The 20,015-nt window shown below is 46.8% G+C and overlaps 4 protein-coding genes across 6 annotated transcripts; 3 read left to right on the top strand and 1 right to left on the bottom strand.

Annotated features, from left to right (window-relative positions):
- The first annotated feature begins 19 nt into the window (after window positions 1-19).
- Window positions 20-2,226, top strand: LOC125993669 (lecithin retinol acyltransferase). Its single transcript, XM_049762472.2, has 2 exons — window positions 20-1,243; window positions 1,962-2,226. The coding sequence occupies exons 1-2, from the start codon at window positions 644-646 to the stop codon at window positions 2,112-2,114; spliced, it is 753 nt and encodes a 250-aa protein (XP_049618429.1). The 5' UTR covers window positions 20-643; the 3' UTR covers window positions 2,115-2,226.
- Window positions 2,227-2,359: 133 nt separating this feature from the next.
- Window positions 2,360-10,482, top strand: npy2rl (neuropeptide Y receptor Y2, like). 3 transcript variants are annotated; one of them, XM_068651219.1, is made up of 10 exons: window positions 2,360-3,858; window positions 3,962-4,091; window positions 4,172-4,250; window positions 4,895-4,974; window positions 6,118-6,156; window positions 7,811-8,284; window positions 8,355-8,487; window positions 9,193-9,358; window positions 9,423-9,576; window positions 9,715-10,482. In XM_068651219.1, exons 6-10 carry the CDS (start codon window positions 8,135-8,137, stop codon window positions 10,282-10,284), a joined length of 1,173 nt encoding a protein of 390 aa, XP_068507320.1. In that variant the 5' UTR covers window positions 2,360-3,858; window positions 3,962-4,091; window positions 4,172-4,250; window positions 4,895-4,974; window positions 6,118-6,156; window positions 7,811-8,134; the 3' UTR covers window positions 10,285-10,482. The 3 variants fall into 3 exon arrangements, with proteins under 3 accessions (XP_068507320.1, XP_068507319.1, XP_049618428.1); XM_068651218.1 differs by having other exon boundaries at window positions 2,360-3,862; XM_049762471.2 differs by lacking the exon at window positions 4,172-4,250 and having other exon boundaries at window positions 2,360-4,091.
- Window positions 10,483-10,639: 157 nt separating this feature from the next.
- Window positions 10,640-13,669, top strand: LOC125987464 (fibrinogen alpha chain). The gene is made up of 8 exons (XM_049751885.2): window positions 10,640-10,795; window positions 10,860-10,964; window positions 11,038-11,221; window positions 11,298-11,443; window positions 11,521-11,619; window positions 11,732-11,878; window positions 11,982-12,540; window positions 12,939-13,669. The coding sequence occupies exons 1-8, from the start codon at window positions 10,739-10,741 to the stop codon at window positions 13,574-13,576; spliced, it is 1,935 nt and encodes a 644-aa protein (XP_049607842.1). The 5' UTR covers window positions 10,640-10,738; the 3' UTR covers window positions 13,577-13,669.
- A 3,154-nt stretch (window positions 13,670-16,823) lies between these two features.
- On the bottom strand, window positions 16,824-19,979 carry fgb (fibrinogen beta chain). The gene is made up of 13 exons (XM_049758135.2): window positions 19,741-19,979; window positions 19,636-19,668; window positions 19,418-19,521; window positions 19,251-19,353; window positions 18,939-19,007; window positions 18,640-18,754; window positions 18,457-18,563; window positions 18,106-18,220; window positions 17,924-18,043; window positions 17,739-17,861; window positions 17,571-17,665; window positions 17,314-17,504; window positions 16,824-17,103 (listed from the first exon to the last, which is right to left on the bottom strand). The coding sequence occupies exons 1-13, from the start codon at window positions 19,828-19,830 to the stop codon at window positions 16,875-16,877; spliced, it is 1,494 nt and encodes a 497-aa protein (XP_049614092.1). The 5' UTR covers window positions 19,831-19,979; the 3' UTR covers window positions 16,824-16,874.
- Window positions 19,980-20,015: the final 36 nt, after the last annotated feature.

The raw sequence follows: 20,015 nt of genomic DNA, 5'->3' as shown, positions 1-20,015 counted from the left end.
TCTCTCTCTCTCTCTCTCTCTCTCTCTCTCTCTCTCTCTCTCTCTCTCTCTCTCTCTCTCTCTCTCTCTCTCTCACATGCTGTTTGTCAGTCAACATGTGGATTGTTGTCCCGTCAACACACCCAGGGGGTGGGGGCTTAATGATGTGTGTGTGTGCGCGCTTATGTATGTGTGTGTGAGTGAGAGAGCGCAAAAGCGAGAAGCCATTTGGTGGTCTGGAAGCAGTGATGTCAGCCTCACTGCTAAACACTCACTTTATTTTCCTTCATGCTTTTTGTGTGTGTGCCTGGAAAGTTGCTGGAGAAAGAAAACAAAGTGCTCTTTCTTTAAGTGTGCTGTATGACCCCCCCCCCCCCCCCCTTACTTCCTTTCACGTTTGCGTCCTGTGCTTCTATTGGCTGGCTGGATTGTGTGTGTCCTTGTGTGTCTGTTAAACCATCCAGGTGGTATGAAGTACTGCTGCTTTGCATTAAGTTCCACATAGTAAATAACCATACTTATAACTAGTCTCTTTACCGCCCCCTGTTGGATGCGTGGTGGTCTAGCAGCGCCACTTCCCAATTTTTTGTGCTAAAATCAGAATTATTCACACCCCAAAAAGTGGGTCGCTTGTCACGCCCATCTGGCCCCGCCCCTGGTGCCAATGTGCCCGGGCCCATTCGGAGCATCAGGCGCGTGGCGTCATGGTGGCCGCGCTCACCTTCTTGCCGGACAAAGTGCTCTTCTAATCCTTTACGTCATGCTGGACGCGCTCGCCTTTTTTCTGGACAAAGTGGTCTTCTTGGTGACGTGCGCGCACCCACCACCTCCGCCCCTTGAGCGTGGACGCGCCTATAGGCGCGGCGACTTGTTGGAGGTGCCGCGCACGCTTTTCACGCACTTCGGTATCTACCTGGGCGACGGCCGCGTGGCGCACCTCATCCCGGACATCCTCCCCGCCGTCACGTCGGATGTGCGCCACCTCCGCCACAAGGTGACCAACATGCGCCTGCTCCTCGGCGTGCTAGCCAAGCGAGCGAGCGTGCGCGTGGATTCCGTGGAGGACTTCGCGTATGGCGCAAGCGTGAGGCTCAACACGCACGCCATGGAGCGCGCCTGCCGCGTTCCTCCCGACGCGGAGGACGCGGCGCGGCGGGCCGAAAGTCTGCTCGGCAGCGTCCCCTACAGCCTGCTGTGGAACAACTGCGAGCATTTCGTCACGTGGTGCCGCTACGGAGCTGCGCGCAGCCTGCAGACGGAACAGGTAAGAAATGTCTCCGTTAAAAGCGGCACCGGGCGTTTATAGTTTTGCCATGTCTGTTATAGTATTTGATTGTTGACATGTCAGAAAAGTTCTCTCAAGGTAGTTATTTTGCTTAAAACTGTGATTTTTGAATCTTCTACACCAAGCACTATCTAAAAGTACTTGGATTTTTGAATACTGTAACAATTACATATGTACATCTTTATATAAATATACATTTTGTAGGTTGTGTATACATCGTGTATAGCGTGTTTAGAGATATTTTGTATACACTGTAGCTACGAAAACAAAATCAGCTACTTAGCAATTAAAAGTATCATAAAATTGTACCTGAATAACTGCTTGAAAACGGTGTTATCTTTAAGTTAATTACAAGGGAACTCAACCAAAACACTGCTGGTTAAAAAAGAAATAATATGGATGATTCTTTGCATACCACTAGAGAGAGCCCATGTGCCACTACTTTGAAAATCACTGCTTCAAGCACGTTTATATGTTAAAACAAGAAGAGGCTGACTTTTTAAAAGGATAAAAAGACTTATCTTTTGATAAAAGATTGCCAGATAAAAATGTTTTACAGAATTTTTGTGTTTCCATTGGGTATTTAGTTATTTGGCTACTTACGTTTTTGCTGTCATTGTGTTTTTAATTCAGAAAGTTAGACGGTCGAATACAAGATGATAATTCACAACTCTTTTGTTGTTTTGTTCTTTTTCAGTTCTGCCAGTGGTTGAAGTCTCAGATCCGAGACCAGCGGAACGCATTTGCGGCTGGTCTGCTGGGCCTCCTCTCCCTGGCTTGCTGGGGCGTGTCCTCCGGGACCACCCTGCCTGTCATCCTAATCCCCTTCACGTTGTGGATGGCCAGCTGAATGAACATTTCAAACCACCTAACACTAATTTGTGAATTTTTCTATGCAATCTTTCTGTTTTCAGGAGCCTGTAATATTTTCAACTTTTGTAAATAAAGAATTCATTCGGAAAGGCCTCGTACTGTTGGTCTTTAAATGAGAGCGTTTCAGTATGTTTTAGATTGTAGCCTATTACAAGATGTGTAAGAGAGCGCTTTCGTCTAGTGAGGCAAAATGAAGCTTCAAATTAGCTCCATGAACAAGTGGGTGTATTCTTCAGTCCTCTAGATGGCACTGTCTGCCTAACATTGCGCTAAAAGCACACTGTCTTTCCATTTTTTTAACCCCCCCCTTGTATCTAAGCTAACAGTGCCATCTAGAGGACTGAAAAAATTACAACTGCTTCATGAAGCAAATTTGAAGCTTCATTTTCCCATTACTAGTGAAAAACGACAAAGTTTCAAGCGTGTGTTGAGGCAGATATTTTCTGTTGTGTGTGAAAACATTTTAGTTGTGTGAGTCAAACATATTTTAGTATTTTGTGGGAGGGCTTCCGTTCTGTGCGAATGGAAAAAAGTCAGGGTGTGTGAGAGCAAATTCAGTTACGCGTGAAGCAAAACGTTTTAGTAGTTTGTGTGTGAGTGTGTGTGCGTGCGTTTGTGTGTGCCTCTGTAAGATTGATTTAGTATTGAACACTTTCATTTGTCATGATTTTTTTGGCTGGTGTGACGCGGGCAGAAATTGTTCTTAGTAGTGTGAGAGCGTTTTAGTAGAGCGGCGTGTGTGTGTGTGTGTGTGTGTGTGTGTGTGTGTGTGTGTGTGTGAGAGAGAGAGGATGAACAAAATGGAGCACTGCGCGTGACAGAGCATTTCAATCAGGGACGTGTGTGTGCATTGTGACCCCGTCGCCCCCTTGTAATGCTGCAGGTGTGTTCCTAGCAAACGAGTCGACTGAGGTGGGGGATGGATGGTAATTGTTGTCATGGTTACCATGTATTGTTACCGACAATGTTCGTCATTGTTGCGCTGGGAGTTTATTTTCCGGCCCGGCGTCTCTCGGGATGCTCCCTTGTCCGGAATGTTCTTGACGGTTCGACCTTGGGACCCGGTGTCATTTCCTTGGTTCCGGCTGTCAGCCTGACCTTTTGCCGTAAATGCCCTCATGCGATTGGTTGAATCCCCCCCCCCCCTCCCCCCTCCCCTGCCTTTTGTCTTGGGCTGTGCAAGCGTGTGGTCGTAATTTGCTCATTGTTGTCAGCTCTGACAAGGACGGGCGGCTGCCAGTCAAAAGCGCATTAATGTGCAGCGCGGTGTGTAGTGGTTAGCGATTCTGCCTCGCAGCTCTGGGTTCGAATCCCATTTGAATATAAATTATTTGGATTCCTACTCAGAAAACAAATGAGACAAAAGTTCAGAATTCCAGCTTTTTTATGGTCTTTACTTGTAGCAAGAACTACACTATTGTATATTAGAAATACTTTTCCAGGTCTGTCTTTCTTTTCTTTGTTTTTGGGTTCTTTCTCCATTCAGTTCCCTCTTCAGGAGGTAACGTACATGCTCAATTGGGTTGAGATCGGAGAAACAAACAAAAGGCAGGCAAGGCCCGGAAAAGCATTTCAAATGAATAAAGCGGTGGCCTCAAAGAAAAGGGGCTGGGCCCAAATTCCATGATATAAAAGCAGTCTTGCTTTGTCTGTGATATTCCTCTTTTGATTAGAACCCCAAAGGAATTGATCTTGCCATTCCCATACTTTGAGAGGAGACTGTATGTATGTGCAAGCGTGATAGAAAATGGCTGGATGGATGCCTTTCATGCAAATTAACATCCTCGTCCTCCTCCCCCCCTCTTGGCCTCCTTTGTGACTTAGCTCCCCGCCCCCAAGTTGCGTTCCCTTGGCGTCGGCCTTGACGCGGCACCACCTTGATGTGACGTCAGTTCTGACATCAGGAGCCAGCGTGCGCTCCTTCACACACCTCCTCTGTGCCGTGTGGAAGAGGGTAAGCATGTGTGCGGTTGGGGGTGGTGTGCGGTGGGGGGTGGGGGAGGATGGGACGATCTCGAGAGACCACCATAATAGTCTATTTTTATTTTTCTGCTGGCAACCGACCACGCCGGCGAGCTGCTGGGGTAACAACCATCTTGTCGCTAGTGCAAGGGTGGGTAAACTTTGTGTACATTTGTTATTTATAAATAAACAGAGAAGCCAGGTTCAGTAATGAATATATGTAGTCTCATTTTTATTTATAAAATGTTTAAAGTGGCAGATGCTTACACTTGTTTGTTCCAATAATATGTTACTTTATTTACAATAAAGGCCTTGATGAATTACATCATGAAATAAATACAAAATACATTGTAATTTAGAAAAGAATGCTAAATTAACACATTTTGCTGAAGAAAATGTTAAAAAATCAAAAATAATATATTACTTAATTTAAGATGAATTATCTGATATTATGATAGGATTGTTTGACCTCAACAATTTTCTTTGGAACCCCACCAGAACACCACTATGTAGTTGTGGCTGAAAAAGCAAAGCGTGAAGAGTCTCCGTCACAGAGATATGAAGCCTCAAAATCTATTAAGAACACCTAGCGCTCACAGTTTTTCCGCTACAGTGAGTCGATAAAAGTGCATCAATCAATCGCCAGATGTTCCGGACTGAGTCTAGACTGTATTTTTTTTTTATGTGACTCCAGTTTATTCACGTCTGGCCAGATCACTCAGTGTGCTTTAATTCTGCAATCTGAGTCGGATTGGAATTTTCAAAGCATAATAATTTTTTTCCTTCTTATTGCAGTAAGCGTCTGTCCCACAAGGAGGCGATGAAGCGCTCGGCTGCTGCTTCTTCATTTCTGATTGACTGCCAACATCAAACAGGTGTGTTTAAATGTCGAACAAGAATGTTAGATAAGATGAGGCAAAACTTTAAACTTCTCATCTCGTTTGACTGCATCGGTAAACAGAGCGCTTCCATCTAGGCCAAACCTTTATCTCGACCCTGCGCTGTGCCCTTTTATGGTCACGCCAGCAAAATGGTGCGCACGAATTTTGCCCACCATTTTTCTTCCGAGAGCTGCATACTTAAAAATCGAAGGACGTAAGGGCCACTTTGACAATCTACGATTTAATAAACACTAATTCTTATCAATTTAATGGTGTCATCTTAATTAGGGCGCCGCCAATGTGGATTTTTTTTTTGCCGATTCTAATATTCGGCAGAATACAATTCCTCCATCCGATTAATTAAAAAAAAAGTAGGCTAATGAGTATAATAACTCCCTACTGAATTAAACACACAACTGTTCTCCCATAATTAGTTTTTTTACCGCATGTAATTATACAACAGACAAAAAAATTGACCGAATATTTAAATGTCATCATTTTTTAATGTGTTTAAAAATTTATAGAATTTAAAAACAGATGATTAAATGGGACATCCAATTAATTGGTTGCGCCCTAATCTTGAAATAACGCGATGCACTTTGATCTTCACTAAGCAGCTTTTCTCGGCCGTGTAGCATCAGCGCAGCTAGCTTCTTTGTGGGTGGAATATTCCTTTGGGATGTTTGGCCGAGGGGAAAGTGAATCCACTTTCGCCCCAGTGCTTCCATTTGCTTGAATTTTCCACTTGTTTCTTGATCATTCATCCATTCATTTTGTCACACTTTTTTTTTTACCACTGAGATCATCCAATTTCATCCATTTTGTATTTTTCATTCATTTATTGATTGATTGATTTTAGTCAATGGCTGTGATTTTGTATTGTCATGGCGATGCATTGTGCCACCTCCCGTCTGCTCACTTTGATTTGCTCTTCCTCCTCCATCATCTTCTCACTCACAAACACGCCCCGCCTCCACAATGTGACGCTCCCCTGCCTCGCTTGCGTCTTTTTCTTCTTTGCCGCCTCCTCGCACTCGCGCAGTGATGCAACGTGCTTGTCTTCTGTGACAAGGCATTGGATGATTTGGAAAAGTAAACAACAACGCCTTTTGTCTTTTTCTGTGTTTGTCCGGACAGCCAAGGACTTTTAGAAGCCGGACCAAGGAGACACCACCGGTCAGTGTGACAGCTTTTTAATATATATGTAGAATAATATTCATACAAATAAGTGTCACTTTTATTTTGGGGGATGATGTCAGAGGCTTGTCATTTCTCCGAGAAACACGTCTGCGATAACATGAATTTTTTACATACATTATGTAAATGTAAGCGAATACACTATTATTGAAGTCATCATTCACTGCCAGACATTTTTTGGAGCGTTTTGAAAATTTGGGGGTTTAAAAAATAGAAAAAGTTTGACTGTGCCTTTTTCTCTTCTTTTATAATCATCTGTAGAAAAAAGGCAGGTTGCACAAAATTTGTCCCAATGGACTCCCAGTGTGCCAATCTCATTTCTAAAATGGTACATTAATGTTATATAACATTGATTGTGCTTCTGTAAAGTTATTTCCAAGCTTGGAATTTACAGTATGCCAACATTGGACTCTCCCTTACCCAACGGCTGTAAATAAGTTTATGAAAAAAGTACGTATACGTAAAAATAAAAATACATTCATAATAATATGCCACTAATTTTGTGACACTACTGTATACCTATTTTTGCACCCCCTTGTATATTATGTAATTAGCCCTGATGCCACACCGCCGTCAGCCCGCCCAGCTCCATACAGCCACATATGGCTACATACGTACTTTACCACCATCAGAGTGTGAATGTGGGAACGCATGAATAAAAGAGCCAGAAAATATACAAATATACAATATATAAACATCATTCATTATTTATTTATTTATTTATTTATTTATTTATTTATTTATCTATTTATTTATCTATTTATTTATCTATTTATTTATCTATTTATTTATCTATTTATTGCTTGTTTATTATTATTATTATTATTATTATTATTATTATTATTATTATTATTATTATGATTATTTAATTAGCCCAGTGTGTCACAATGACGCACTGGTTTGCACGTCCGCCCCTCAATGTGGGGGTTGTGGTTTTGATTCCAGCTCCTGGAGTTTGTTCTCTTCCGTCCTGCGTGGGTTTTCTTCGGGTTCTCCAGTTTCCTCCCACATTCCAAAAAACATGCACGGTAGCCCGATTGATCGCTTCAAATTGTCCGTAGGTGTGGTTGAGAGTGCGAATGCTTGTTCGTCTTTGCGTCCTTTTACGATTGGCTGGAAAGCAGTTGTGAGGAGAAGCGGTTCGGAAGATGAAGGAATGAAGGAATGAATGAATGAATGAATGAATGAATGAATGAATGAATGAATGAATGAATGAATGAATGAATGAATGAATGAATGAATGAATGAAATTAGCCCTTATGAAGACGCTGACTTGGTCTGAGTTGATGTCGGGAGGCCTTCAAATGTCACTTCCCGATGCCGTCGTTTATCTCGTCTCGACAACATTAGCATTTGGGTGTGGCGTCCCTCAGGGCAGCATGCCCGGCCCCTGTTGGTTTGTTTATCGTAAATGCTGAACAGACACCTCCGTCCAGGTGATGTCCGCGCCTCTCGCTACATCGCCTCCTCCAGATGGGAGTGAGCCAAAAATAGCGTCGGCGGGAAACGTGTTGATGAATAAATCAGTGTCCGCTCATGCTTCGCTAACTGCCACGCACTCCGTTGCTCTTGATCCCAAACGTCGCCGTCGACTTGAATTCTTTAATTGTTTCTGTCCTCTTTCCTTCTGCAGGTAACGTGGAATGGCCCTGCCAAGCCGACAAGAACGCCAGGACGTTTCGTGTGTGCAACTGGACACACAAAGTGTGTGAGTTAACAAACTGTATGTTTGCCTTCGGGGTTCCCAGCCGCGACATGTGAGAGCCGGACGAGAAATGATTGAGCATCTTCAGTTGGTCGTTAGACTTGTGGGCAGGGACATGGGCCCGGAACTGGACATGCGAGATACTTAATTGGACGTCGGACCCATGCGATCGGACAAAAGTGTGTGAATCGCTAACCGTGCATTTTTGTCGACTACGAGTCGCTCTTAAACGTGTGTGATTGGACATACGACATGGACTGGCTTGACGTCAGTCAGGAGGACCCACCCACGCCCGGGGCTGAGAACATCAGTGGCAAATACGACTTCGCGGCCGACGCAGAGCGCCTCGGCTTCGAAGGCGGGACCTTTCTGGAAGACCCCATCCGACTGCCCGGCGTGCAGGTGAGTGGCAGGTTGACCCCCGAAGCAAATGCCCGTCGGCTAACTCCTGCGCGTGTGTCGCTCCTGGCAGGTGGTATTGATTGTGGCCTACACCGCCATCATCCTGCTGGGGCTTGTGGGTAATTCGCTAGTCATCTACGTCATCTACCGCTTCAAGACACTGCGCACCGTCACCAACTTCTTCATCGCCAACTTGGCTGTCGGTATGTTCGTTAAGAGGCACACGTGGTAGTTATGTTAGGGTCATGTGATGGGGTCAGCGTTATAAATAATTTTGTTCATAACTGATATTATTTGTTAAATTAATAATAATAATTAAATTAATTATAATTAAAATTACTATTTTTTTATTGCTAGTTTGGGATTTGTAAATGACAGTTAATTCTCAATTTTTTTTAAGCATTTTTGTTTTTATTACATTAACATTTTTTTCTCAATTTTTGTTTTCATTTTGTTAGTTTTTGTTTTTTCTAATATTATTTTTTAAATTAATGATTAATAATTAAATTAATAATGATTAAAATTAATATTTTTTATTGTTAGTTTGAGATTATAATTTTTTTTTAAAGCATTTTTGTTTTTATTTCATTAACATTTTTCTCAATTTTTGTTTTAATTTTGTTAGTTTTGTTAACTCTATTAACCGGATGAGGTCCATGTGAAACGTTTTTACAATTTTTAAATATATATATATATATATATATATATTTATTTATTTTTTTAAAGAAAAACAACTTTATCCAAGGCGTAGATCAGATATTTCAGCTTTCAACTGGCCCAAAGTGAAGGTAGCAAGGAGTAATTTGTTTAATATGCTGTTTTTCAAAAAGCCCCCGAGCTCCAGCTCGCTCGCAAAGTCCAGTTTAAATGTTGCGTGTTTTTGTAAATGCCACTTCCTGCCCCCTCAGCCGACCTGCTGGTGAACGCGCTGTGTCTCCCGTTCACGCTGGTCTACACGCTGCAAGGTGAGTGGCACTTTGGCGCCGCCCTCTGCTTCCTGGTGCCCTTCGCCCAAGGCCTCGCCGTCCACGTCTCCACTCTGACCCTCAACGTCATCGCCCTGGACCGCCACAGGTCAGCTGGCAAGGGAGCGCATCTCCGTGGGCCGAGGTTTGACAGTATGTTGCCGTGGTTACAGGTGTATCATTCACCATCTGGAAACCAGGATGCGTAAGGTCACGTGCTTCTGGGTCATCGCAGTCACGTGGTTGCTGAGCGCCGCGCTCGCCAGCCCCCTCGCCATCTTCAGAGAGTACGGATCGTTCACGCTGGTGCCGGGACACAGCATCCAGGTAGAGGGCGCTGTCTGTACATCAGTGAGATAGGGACTTTACTCGAGATTAGGTGAAAAAGTTTAAGACCTGATAATTGCTTGAGACTTGAAGATTAAACTTGAGATTTGAAAAAATAATTGCCGCCTTTGACTGCAGGTGTGCACAGAGAAGTGGCCCGGGTCCAGCACGGACGGGACGGTGTACAGCGTCTCCATGCTGGTGCTGCAATACTTCCTCCCGCTCTCCATCATCTCCTTTGCCTACGCCCGCATTTGGTCCAAGCTGCGACGTCACGTCAGCCCAGCAGAGGGCAGGGGCGACGGAGCGTCGGCAGGTTCCGAGCGCCACCGCCGCCACTGTAAGGCGACCAAAATGCTGGTCACCATGGTGGTGGTGTTCGCCGTCAGTTGGCTCCCTTACCACGCCTTCCAGCTGGCCACCGACATCGACAGCAGCGTGCTGGACATGCCGCACTTCCGCCTACTCTACACCCTCTTCCACGTGGTGGCCATGTGCTCCACCTTTGCCAACCCGTTGCTCTACGGATGGATGAACCGCAACTACCGCGCCGCCTTCCTCGCCGCCTTTAAGCTCAGCGATAAAGGCTGTCGGCGCAGACGCCAAGACGCCATCCACCAGGTGGGCGTGGCGGACGGAGGGAGGACCAAGATTGCGGAGGGGAGGCAGGAAGTTGCGTCCGCCTGCCTCAAAGCTACTGACGTGTGAACGTGACATTTCTTTATGGGTTAGAAAAAGCAGCTGACTTTGGGAAAGCGCTCGCCATTTCAAATTGACGTCTTTCCGTTCTCTGATTGGCTGGTCAGAGCAAAACACACATGAATAGATGTAATAATCAGCACTTTTGTGAGTACAAGATGTCTATCATATGTTTTGTCACGTTTTCATATAAATATTGATTGTTGATGTTGCCTCTGTTCATATTTTATTTGATATCAATGTTTTCGAAAATTGCAAGTCTTAGGTACCAAACATAACTTTTCACATTTACCGTACGAGCGTACGCATGATGGGAAAAGCGCGAGTCCGTGTTTGCGTACAAAGTGCAGCCGCACAAAAGGTCGTCGCCCCCTCGACGGTTTGCTCAACCTGGTTTGAGTCACAAGTGTCAGGGGAGGCTTCAAAACCAACCAGCTCCGGGATCTTCGGAACATTCGACGAAATGCAACGACTGAGTTTGCTGCTCTGCCTCGGCCTCGTGTGCGCCGCCGCCTCACAGGTGAGACGAATATGCGGTGCTTGAATGTTAAGGGACGGATGTTAACCCTAAAAAATTTCCTCAGGAGACCGTGGTGGACCCCAGGGGGGCGCGACCCGTGGTGCCCAACACCCGATCTGAGAAATGCGCCACCGAGAAGGAGTGGCCGTTCTGCACCGACGACGACTGGGTAATGATATTTTTCGCCAAATTTAACAAGCACCAAGAGTGTGAGTATTTTTTTTTTCCACCTCTGCTGCCAGGGTCACAAGTGCCCATCAGGCTGCAGAATCCAAGGTTTGATGGACCACCAAGATCACAGTCTTCTGAAAAAAATCGAGAAGATCCGCAGCGTGCTGGAGCAGAACCAAGTTGGGCATCGCTCGGCCGATCAGGTGACCAAGCAAACGTACGACTTCCTGAAGGAGAAACTCATCCTGAACTCCGGTCGGTCCTCGCACACCTTCTGAAACCCCGCCCCTCTTTCGAAGCGTTACGTGACGTGTTCCTCTGCCTCTCGCAGGTCAAGATGACCGCTACTACAACTTGGCGCAAAATCTTCGCCAGAGGATCTCTGATATGAAGGTGAAGATCGATCGACAGCTGCGGGTTCTGGCGGCCCTCCGTGACCGAGTGACGGATCAGGTGGTAGACATGCAGAAGCTGGAGGTGAGCCTTGTTTCACCACGTCGAGTGGAGAAATCAGAAGCAAGTTCCTAAGGGTCCTTTCCCCTCCCTCCCTTTAGGTGGACATTGACATCAAGTTGCGTTCCTGCAAAGGTTCCTGCGAGAAGTACTCTGAGTACAAGGTGGACCACGACACCTACGTGGCTCTGGGCAAACAGGTTCGCCGTTTTCTCAATATATGTTCTCAAATATTTCGTATCAGGGAGAATTTTTTCTAAAGGCTCCTTTACAGCGTTTCCGTATCATTCTGAATTCTATTGGTCTTTCCAGATAAATCAGCTCCAGGGCCAGCAGCTGCAGAGCATCCATACTGTCCGCCAGCTGGGAGTGATGCAGAGCAGGCCGCTAGACCAAGTGTCCTCGACCACCGTCTTCAAGTCCAAGACGGGACAGCAGCCACAAGATGTCTTCCAGGAGGTGAGGGCGCCTCAAGACGCAGGGAACAAATATAGTCTGACAAATGATGACCTTATCTTCACTCTCATGTTGACCTCATCTTCTCTTGTTCTCCACTGATCAGGTGAAATCATTCCAGTTGACGCTTCAGACCGAAGGCTCCAGCTCCTCCCCCGCAACTATCTCCAAAGTTCCAGGTATTTCCACCTCTTCATCAACCTCCTCCACGCACTCTAAGTCCATCACTGAGATCTCAGGAGGCAACAACGAAGGCTTTTTTGGCGGCACCTTTGATGACGTCCACCTCACCAGTATGGACACACAAAATTGCGTGATTGTGACCAAGCAGACCACGGTGATGACGCCAGATGGCCCCGTGGAAAAGTTAGTGGAGACCAGGGAGGGTGGTCCCGCCTGTCAGGGGGTCTCCGGCACCAAGGGTGGGCTGGATTCCCTTTTCCCCGGCGTGAGTCACGTCTCCTCCAACATCAAGACCGTTCACGTGAGCGGCGTCAAAGGAAGCCTCTCAGACGTTAAAGCCGGCATCTCTGAACCCTTTACGGAGGTGGGCTTCGACCTGGGAAAGTTCTTTAACAACAACAAGGAAGACGACGTTCCCGCCGTGCACGCTCGCAGCGTGCAGAGTGAGCACGTCGTACGCCAGAGCGATTACACGGGAAAAGGTACCGCGACCTCCGACCTGGAGTGACGGCGGGTTCTGCTACCTTAGCGTCATTAGCCCCAGCCCCACCTTACACTACTCGTAGAAAGTTAGGAAGAGAATAACTACACTAAACTTGTGAATTAAAATTTCAGATGTGCCTCAAATATGCGATGGCAAGGTGAACTAAATTTGAGCTCTAAAATATCCGACCGTTGAAGCTTCCTCCACCTTTTCGTGTTCTCTAACTCGGAGCTAAATGGCAAATTTTAGAGTTCAAATTAAATTCAATATCGTGAAATTCCACCCCAAAATGGAATATCCCTAACTTTTTCCGAGTAGTGAAACGAAATCTGATTTTTAGCTTTAGCATCCGTGTTGAACTTTCTGGAATTTGAAGAACCGAATGATGTGTTGCAGATTGCGTGGATATCTTTCACAAGCACAGCCGCGGAGAAACGAGCGGCTTGTTTAACATCAAAGCCTCGGCTACTGCCGACCTCGTGTCGGCGTACTGCCTTCAGGAGGGGCTGTTGGCCGGCTGGTTGTTAGTCCAGCAAAGAGAAAACCAGAACGGCTTGCTCAACTTCAACCGAACTTGGGCCGAGTACCGCGACGGTTTCGGACGTGTGAACGCGCAGGGGAGGGGGGAGATGTGGCTGGGAAATCAGAACCTCCACTTATTCACCAAGCAGGGTGAAACCCTGCTGAGGGTGGACATGGAGGACGGGCAGGGGGGCGCAACCACCGCAGAATATGTCATTAGGGTGGGTCCCGAGGAGGAGGGGTACCCTTTACACGTCTCGGGCTACAGCGGCACCGCGGGGGACTCCCTCGCCACGGTCGATGCGACATCCTCCGTCTCCCACAGCGGGATGAAGTTCACCACTTGGGACCGTGACAATGACACGGGAGATGAAAACTGCGCGGCCACACACGGCGGGGGCTGGTGGTACCACAACTGCCAGTCGGCCAATCTCAACGATGGCGACGGTGCGGTGTGGGCCGGTCGGCGCATGAAGAGAGTGCAAATGTTTGTGCGACCTGCGTCTTTGTGACCTTCTGTATTGACATTTGGTTCTGTTGACTTTCCACCCCTTGTGTCCAGAATGTTCAGCGCTGAACTCAATAAAGAATCGTTGTTCACCTCATCTGATCTGTGCGTGTGTTTTAGTGGGATCCAGTTCTCGGGGGCTTCAATGGTGAAAGTTTTTCGGGAAGAACTTAAAATGCTCTCCAAGCTTCACAGGTTTCCTTAATATTTTGAATGCACATTCCACGGGATCTGGTGTCCTCACCGGTCAAGTCCACACATAAACTACGACCTAATTTTTTGAATGAGCATAGGTTTTGCAAAATTCCGTTTTTTGTTTTGTAATTTCTCAAGACGTCCACTTTTCCGTCTTTCCGTGGCTCTTTCGGTTTTTTTGAAGCCTGGAGTTTATGATGTCATCAGGAGGTTGCAACAGAGATAAAGAGAGACTGGAAGAGTCACAGAAAGTTATAGAAGTAGACATCCTGTAACTCGGGAAATTAAAGTTCACTCGAACATGATAGTTCATTTCGAGTTGACTCTACGGATGCTTGGTAGCTGCGTCAACAGGGAGTTGCGTATTTCATTCTTGTGTTGGGCAAACCAATTTGTCAGTGTGTGTTTGTGTCCAAGTTTGATCCAAAAGCAAACAAACATGGCGTCCTTGGACCCTCCATGTCCCTGTGTGCTCGCTAACCACATATTTGATCTACGCCCACAGCATGTGCAAGGCCTCACATCCAACATGGCCGCCAGCAGCCCGGCCTCTTCCCCCATGAACGACGCTGCCCCGCCCGGTCGGACGTGCCGTCGTGTTCCCATGGCGACTGGGTAAGAACAGCAAATGTGTCTCGTAGGTCTGAAAGCCAATAGGATGACACCCAAGCGTTCGCATAGTAAACAAATCGTTATGTGTCATTTGACTGAAAAAAACGGGAAATAGCTTGAATGAATATTTTAGCCTTCTTCTCTACAAGCAGGTCAGGAAGTGTCCATCCGGCTGCCGATTGCATGCTGTCCTCTTGCAGGCAGAAATGGAAATGGACAGGAAGCTGGACGGGTTCTGCAAGAATGCCAAAACGTTGGAGAACACGTTTGAAGAGTTCACGGCGAAGGTCGTGAACGTCTACCGTCATCATCGGAAGGCCCTGGTCTTCCAACATGGTAAAACCCTTCAATTGTTTCACGCAATTGTTCTGCAACTACTTCTCATAGCACTACTTTTGTTTAAATTAAATTCCTTGACTTTCTTCATCACCAGAATGCCATGCTGCCAAAGCACTACTTTTGTTAAATAAAACTCCTCGGCCTCACTTCAACATGGTTCCTTGGCACCAAAATGACATAAGCTATCACCAAGGCACTACTTTTATTTTACTCATATCAACATATTTTCCCAACACAATGATGTGATGCAATATCAACAAAGCATAACTTTTTTCTTAATGAAGATCTCAACTCACTCGCAGTGTAACTCCTTAGCAGTATTGGTATTTGTACATGTCAATTAATCGCTGTTATGTGTCCTCTACAGTGTCGGAGCTGAAGTTCGTGCAAGACGCTGCTGAGCTGGCGAAGAACTTGACTTTGCTGCGACAACGATCATGGCGGCTGCAGCAGCGGATGGACGAGCTGAATGAACGTGTCCAGCAGCAGGTGGAAGAACTGTGGAGGGCTGAGGTGAGGCACCTAATGGTCTGGGAGGTGGCCTTCTGGTGACTCGGCAACTAATTAACCGTTGCCACCCAGTGCGGTTCCATATTAATTGCTAGATTTAGTCATAAAAATGTTTGCATCCATGCTCGCCAGGTGGACGTGGACATGAAGCTGCGAGCATGTAGGGGTTCCTGCAGGGTGGCGCTGCCATTCAGCATCGACCATGATACTTATCGGACACTTCAGGGCGATGCAGCTCAATTTGACCATCGGAGATCGAAGCAGGCTTCACCTCCAAGAGATATCCCACAAATCAAACTGCGGCCTGTGCTTGTGGGCCCGCCTCCATCCAAAGAGTACAAGCAGATCCCGATCGTGCGGAGCGAACTGCTTACCCAGTTTGAGGACATTGGACAAAATCAGCTATTTGTGGAAAAGTCTGAAAATAACAAACCTCAATAATCCTAACACTTCCCCAACAAACACTACCAACAATATTATTATTACTATGTAGATTAATTCCACGGTGACGCCTAGGCTGGCAAGCCACACCCACAAAAAAAAAAACCTGGTCGCAAAACAAACCGTCCAATCAAATTCATTTATTGCTGTGACGTACGCAACGTCACAACCGCGGAAGTCCATCCTCATTCAAAATGGCGCGCGGGAGAAATGGTACTTTGTTGACGCCATTCAGCATTAAATCAGTTTTAACTAATTGGAAACACACAAGAAAATTAAACCCCGTGTAGTTGACGACACTGGAATCATTTATTTAAAAAAAAACCCTTTGTTTGTTTCTTTGGCGTCACGTCCACCCTTTGCTGTTGAGGTCCTTCGAACCGTGTTTGCCCCGCCTCATAAATGCACTTGAAGCGACTCCCCCCATCCGACAGCGTTGGATCTGTCTTGCCAGGCTAAGTAAGGCCACCATCGAATCTATTCTAGGACGGCTTGACTTTTCTGTATTGAGTAAGCCCACCCACACCAAGTCAGCGTATGAGTAAGATAGCACCCTATGTTAGCAAACTTAGTTTTTGTATTGCAGCGGTGCCATTACGATAAAATGTCAATATTGAGCTTAATAAATTCCAGTAATTAACTTTGACCGGCTTGACATGCCACTGACAAGGGAAGTCGCCTTTGTCATATCTTACTGAGGAGCTACTTATTGCACATTTAACTTATTAAGCAAATCAATGGGTAAAGATTTCTGGCCCCAAAGACCGGAAATGCGCCACGAGATCAGACACCAGAGATAAATAAAACAACTTTAGTCATCATTGACTACTGGATTCGATTTACCTTGCTAATCTGAAAATAGATATGCATATTGGCTCCAATGCGCCCACGACTCTCGTGGGGATGAGCGGTTCAGATAATGAATGGATGGATGGATTTCATTAATTAAAGCTATTTTTAGTCTTTAAGCTATTAGATGTGGTGGGGCGGCGTATAGCGCCCTCTGTTGACCAGTCGACAAAATCCCAATACAGTACAGCATCCTTATTTAGCAGTGTTATATGTGTACTGTGCTAATGTTGTTGAATGAATTATGAATGAGCTGGTAAACACGTTGACTGTATTTTGACAAAGATGAAATGGACGCAAGTTCCTCAAGTGAGTGTGACATTTATTAACAAAGTCTCTATTATTGTTGTTGTTTATCAAGAGGCGAAGACGGGTCGTATCTTCATGCTGATGGCTTTGAGCGAGTACCAGCTTCCCTTCCAGTTCATCCACACGATGCCGTCGTCTGTGCCGTGTTTGGCCATCTGCTTGGTGTAGGCTCCGCCAATATAGTATCGGCCGTTGGGATTGGCTGAATGGCAGCGGTTGTACCACCAGCCGCCGCCGTCCTCTCTGGCACACTGCTTTGAGGGGTCGCCGGGGTTCCTGGGGTCAAGTGGAAAAGTGTGAGGTCAGTTGGAAGCATTATTGATGGCATTCAGGGCTGAACACTTAAAATGGTCAATATCCATTATGCATCTAGCTCATACACAATCATGAACCCTGAAGTGTAGCAGCGAGCATACTCGTCTGAAAACACACTAGCACAAGCTGATCTGAGTGATGGTTACATGGGCCGTAAATGGCCACACCCACCAGTTGTCGTTGTCTCTGTCGTAAGTGCTAAACTTTGCTCCATGGTGTTTGGTCATCGTGCGGTTTTCCCCAAACAGCTCCAGAGCGCCGTCCAGGAGACAGTTCCCGGCGTTGCCCGAGTATTCGCTCACTGCCAGCATGTAGTTAGACGACTCGGACTGCATTGTGAACTGGCGATAAAGGCCGGAGACCTGAACGCAAAATGACACAACGATGACTGGTAAGTACATTTGTGTTTGTTGAGACACCAAGCTCACCTTAGCGCCCGTCCAGTCCTGCATCTCGATGAGAAGCTCCGTCGGACCCATCTTGGTCAGCTGACTGATCTGTTCGTTGCCCAGCCAGTATTCACCTGTCCCATGATTGGAAGTGAGATTTTTCGTTCTGTTGCCTTTCTAGGCAACATAAAAAAAAACAAGACTGACCTGGAGTCTCGCAGTGACCCTTGCCCACATCCATCGCGATGTTCCCAAAACCACGGCGGTACTCGTCCCAGCGTCGGCCAAAGTCCACGCTGCCGTCCAGTCGGTTCTGGATGAGGAGCCATCCTGGTGGACAACGTTTATGTGAGACAATCCTCCTTGCGAGCCAGCCAACCCCCCCCACTAACCTCCGTTCTGGGTGCTTTGATCACAGAAGACTCTGTATGGGGCAACGAAGGGGTCCGGTTGGATCAGGTACATCTGCGACTCTTTTCCGCCACGGCGGTAGATGTCCTCACACTCCTTTCCTGGAATTTCAGAAGGCTGCTTGAGCATCTGTTTTCCTCCTCTGCCATTTTTTTTTTCTCACCAGTCACCACGGGGATGGGGCATTTGGTCTGGCACGGCTCCTTGCACTGCTCCCTCTGCGTTTGGATGGCCTTCTCCAGCTTCTCGATCTTCTGACGGAGCTTATCCACCACGCCCTGCAAGGGTATGACAACAACGCCCCCTGGTGGTGAAGTCTGTCACTGACGATGACTAATTCAGTCAGTTTTGCCAATTAACCAAGATGGAATGTAGCTATATTTGTCACGAAAAAACGTCATTGCGTGGCCAGAACGTTCTTTGTTGCTAAGGAGTTGCTAAGGTAATCTGAAAAGTTGCTAAATACGGCAGCAACAGTGCTAATTGCAATCAAAGCATGTGGTGTGCCACCCACCTGCAGGACTCGAATGGTGGAGGGGAAGATGGTGTCGACCGTCTCCTTGATGAAGGCATGCTGTTCCTCAACCTGACTCGTGAACTGATTGACCACCCGCCCGTTGTCTGTGGGGACAGGAAGCGCATGATTGGATGTGAGGAGCGCGGGAGGTAAGAACGCTTCGCGGGCGAGTGGCGTCACCTCCGATGATTCGCTGGCGCTCGGTGAGCGAGGAGGACATCTGAGTGGCAAAGTTGTAGACGACATTGGACGAGCGCGACAGGTCGTCCACCAGAGGTGTCAGCTGCTTGATGCTCTGGAACAAATAGGAAGCGTCTGATTGGCCAAGGGGTTGTTTAGGGGCTCCGCTCAGTATGAAGCTAGAAATGGAGCATTAATTCCAAACCAGTGTGCTGCGGCAAGATTTTTTTGGGGCCATTTTAGTTTAGTCCACCTTGATATGTAAAATAAATTCCTTGGAAACTGTGGCGTAGACTTACCGTCGAGACGCTGTGCTCCTGCTTGAGCAGCGCAACTTTCAGCTCGCAGCCAGTCGGACACAAAATACCCTGGCGAGGACGGTAGAAGCGTAGAAATGAATCGTAGCAATAGTTTTACTCTCAAAGCTAAGGCTGAAATATTTAATCAGTGATGACACGGTGTCCCTGAAATTATTTTAGAAAGAAAAAACAAGAAAAAATATTTATTCATTAATAATAAAATTATTACAACTACACATTTTCTGGGAAAAAAAATTGCTGACGTTACTATTTTTGAAAATTCGATTTTTGTGGTAGAAAAATGTAACGTACCAATTCTTCGCCGCCATACGAGCAGCCGCCTGACTCGGGGTGCACCTTCTTCTGCTCTTCCACTTTGGGTCCTCTGGACGTGGTGGTGGGGCGTCCTCGATACCTGGGCAGATAACATGTTGTTATCGTGGCTCATACGTGCACACATGCGTGTGCAAAACACTGACCTGTTGCCACCACTAACCGGGGGTGGCGAATAGCGGTTGGGGTTGTAGGAGTCCCGGCCTTGGGTGACTGGGCGGTGACCGCGGGCGTCGGGTCCATTTGGGTCCTGTGAAAACAACGACGCTTAGTGGACGTGGACAGTGAAGAGTCCGACAGATGTTAGGACCCAATGACCACAAAATGGCCATCTGACTAAATGAAGAGCGCGACGTAGTCGTACCGTGGCGTTGGTCTTCAAAGGCTTCTTTGTGTCCTGAATGCAAAGCACAAAGTGTCAGCGGCTCATTTGAACGGAGGCCACATTCACGCGGATTGCCGGGCTCACCGAGTCGTAGTCGTCGTACTCCAGGTCATCCTCTGGGGCGACGCCACTCGCGCAAAGGAGCAGCAGCAGCAACACGCATGTGGTCTTCATCTTGGCTTTGCTCTTGTGTCCCGCGGCCCTCAAAGACGCTTTTTATGCTGGCGCGCTCCACCCCTTGCTCCTATTGGTGGTTCTCTGAACGTCCAGGTCATCGCACAGCAAACATGACCAGGGACTGACGGGAAACTTAGTCAGTGTCAGGAACCTGCCGGATGTTTGAGTCCAAAGGGTCATCA

The sequence above is a fragment of the Syngnathus scovelli genome, chromosome 1, assembly GCF_024217435.2.
Source record: "Syngnathus scovelli strain Florida chromosome 1, RoL_Ssco_1.2, whole genome shotgun sequence".
Taxonomy (NCBI): Eukaryota; Metazoa; Chordata; class Actinopteri; order Syngnathiformes; family Syngnathidae; genus Syngnathus; species Syngnathus scovelli.
Note: the sequence above shows the minus strand (reverse complement) of the source record. Positions and strands in the feature narration are given on the sequence as shown.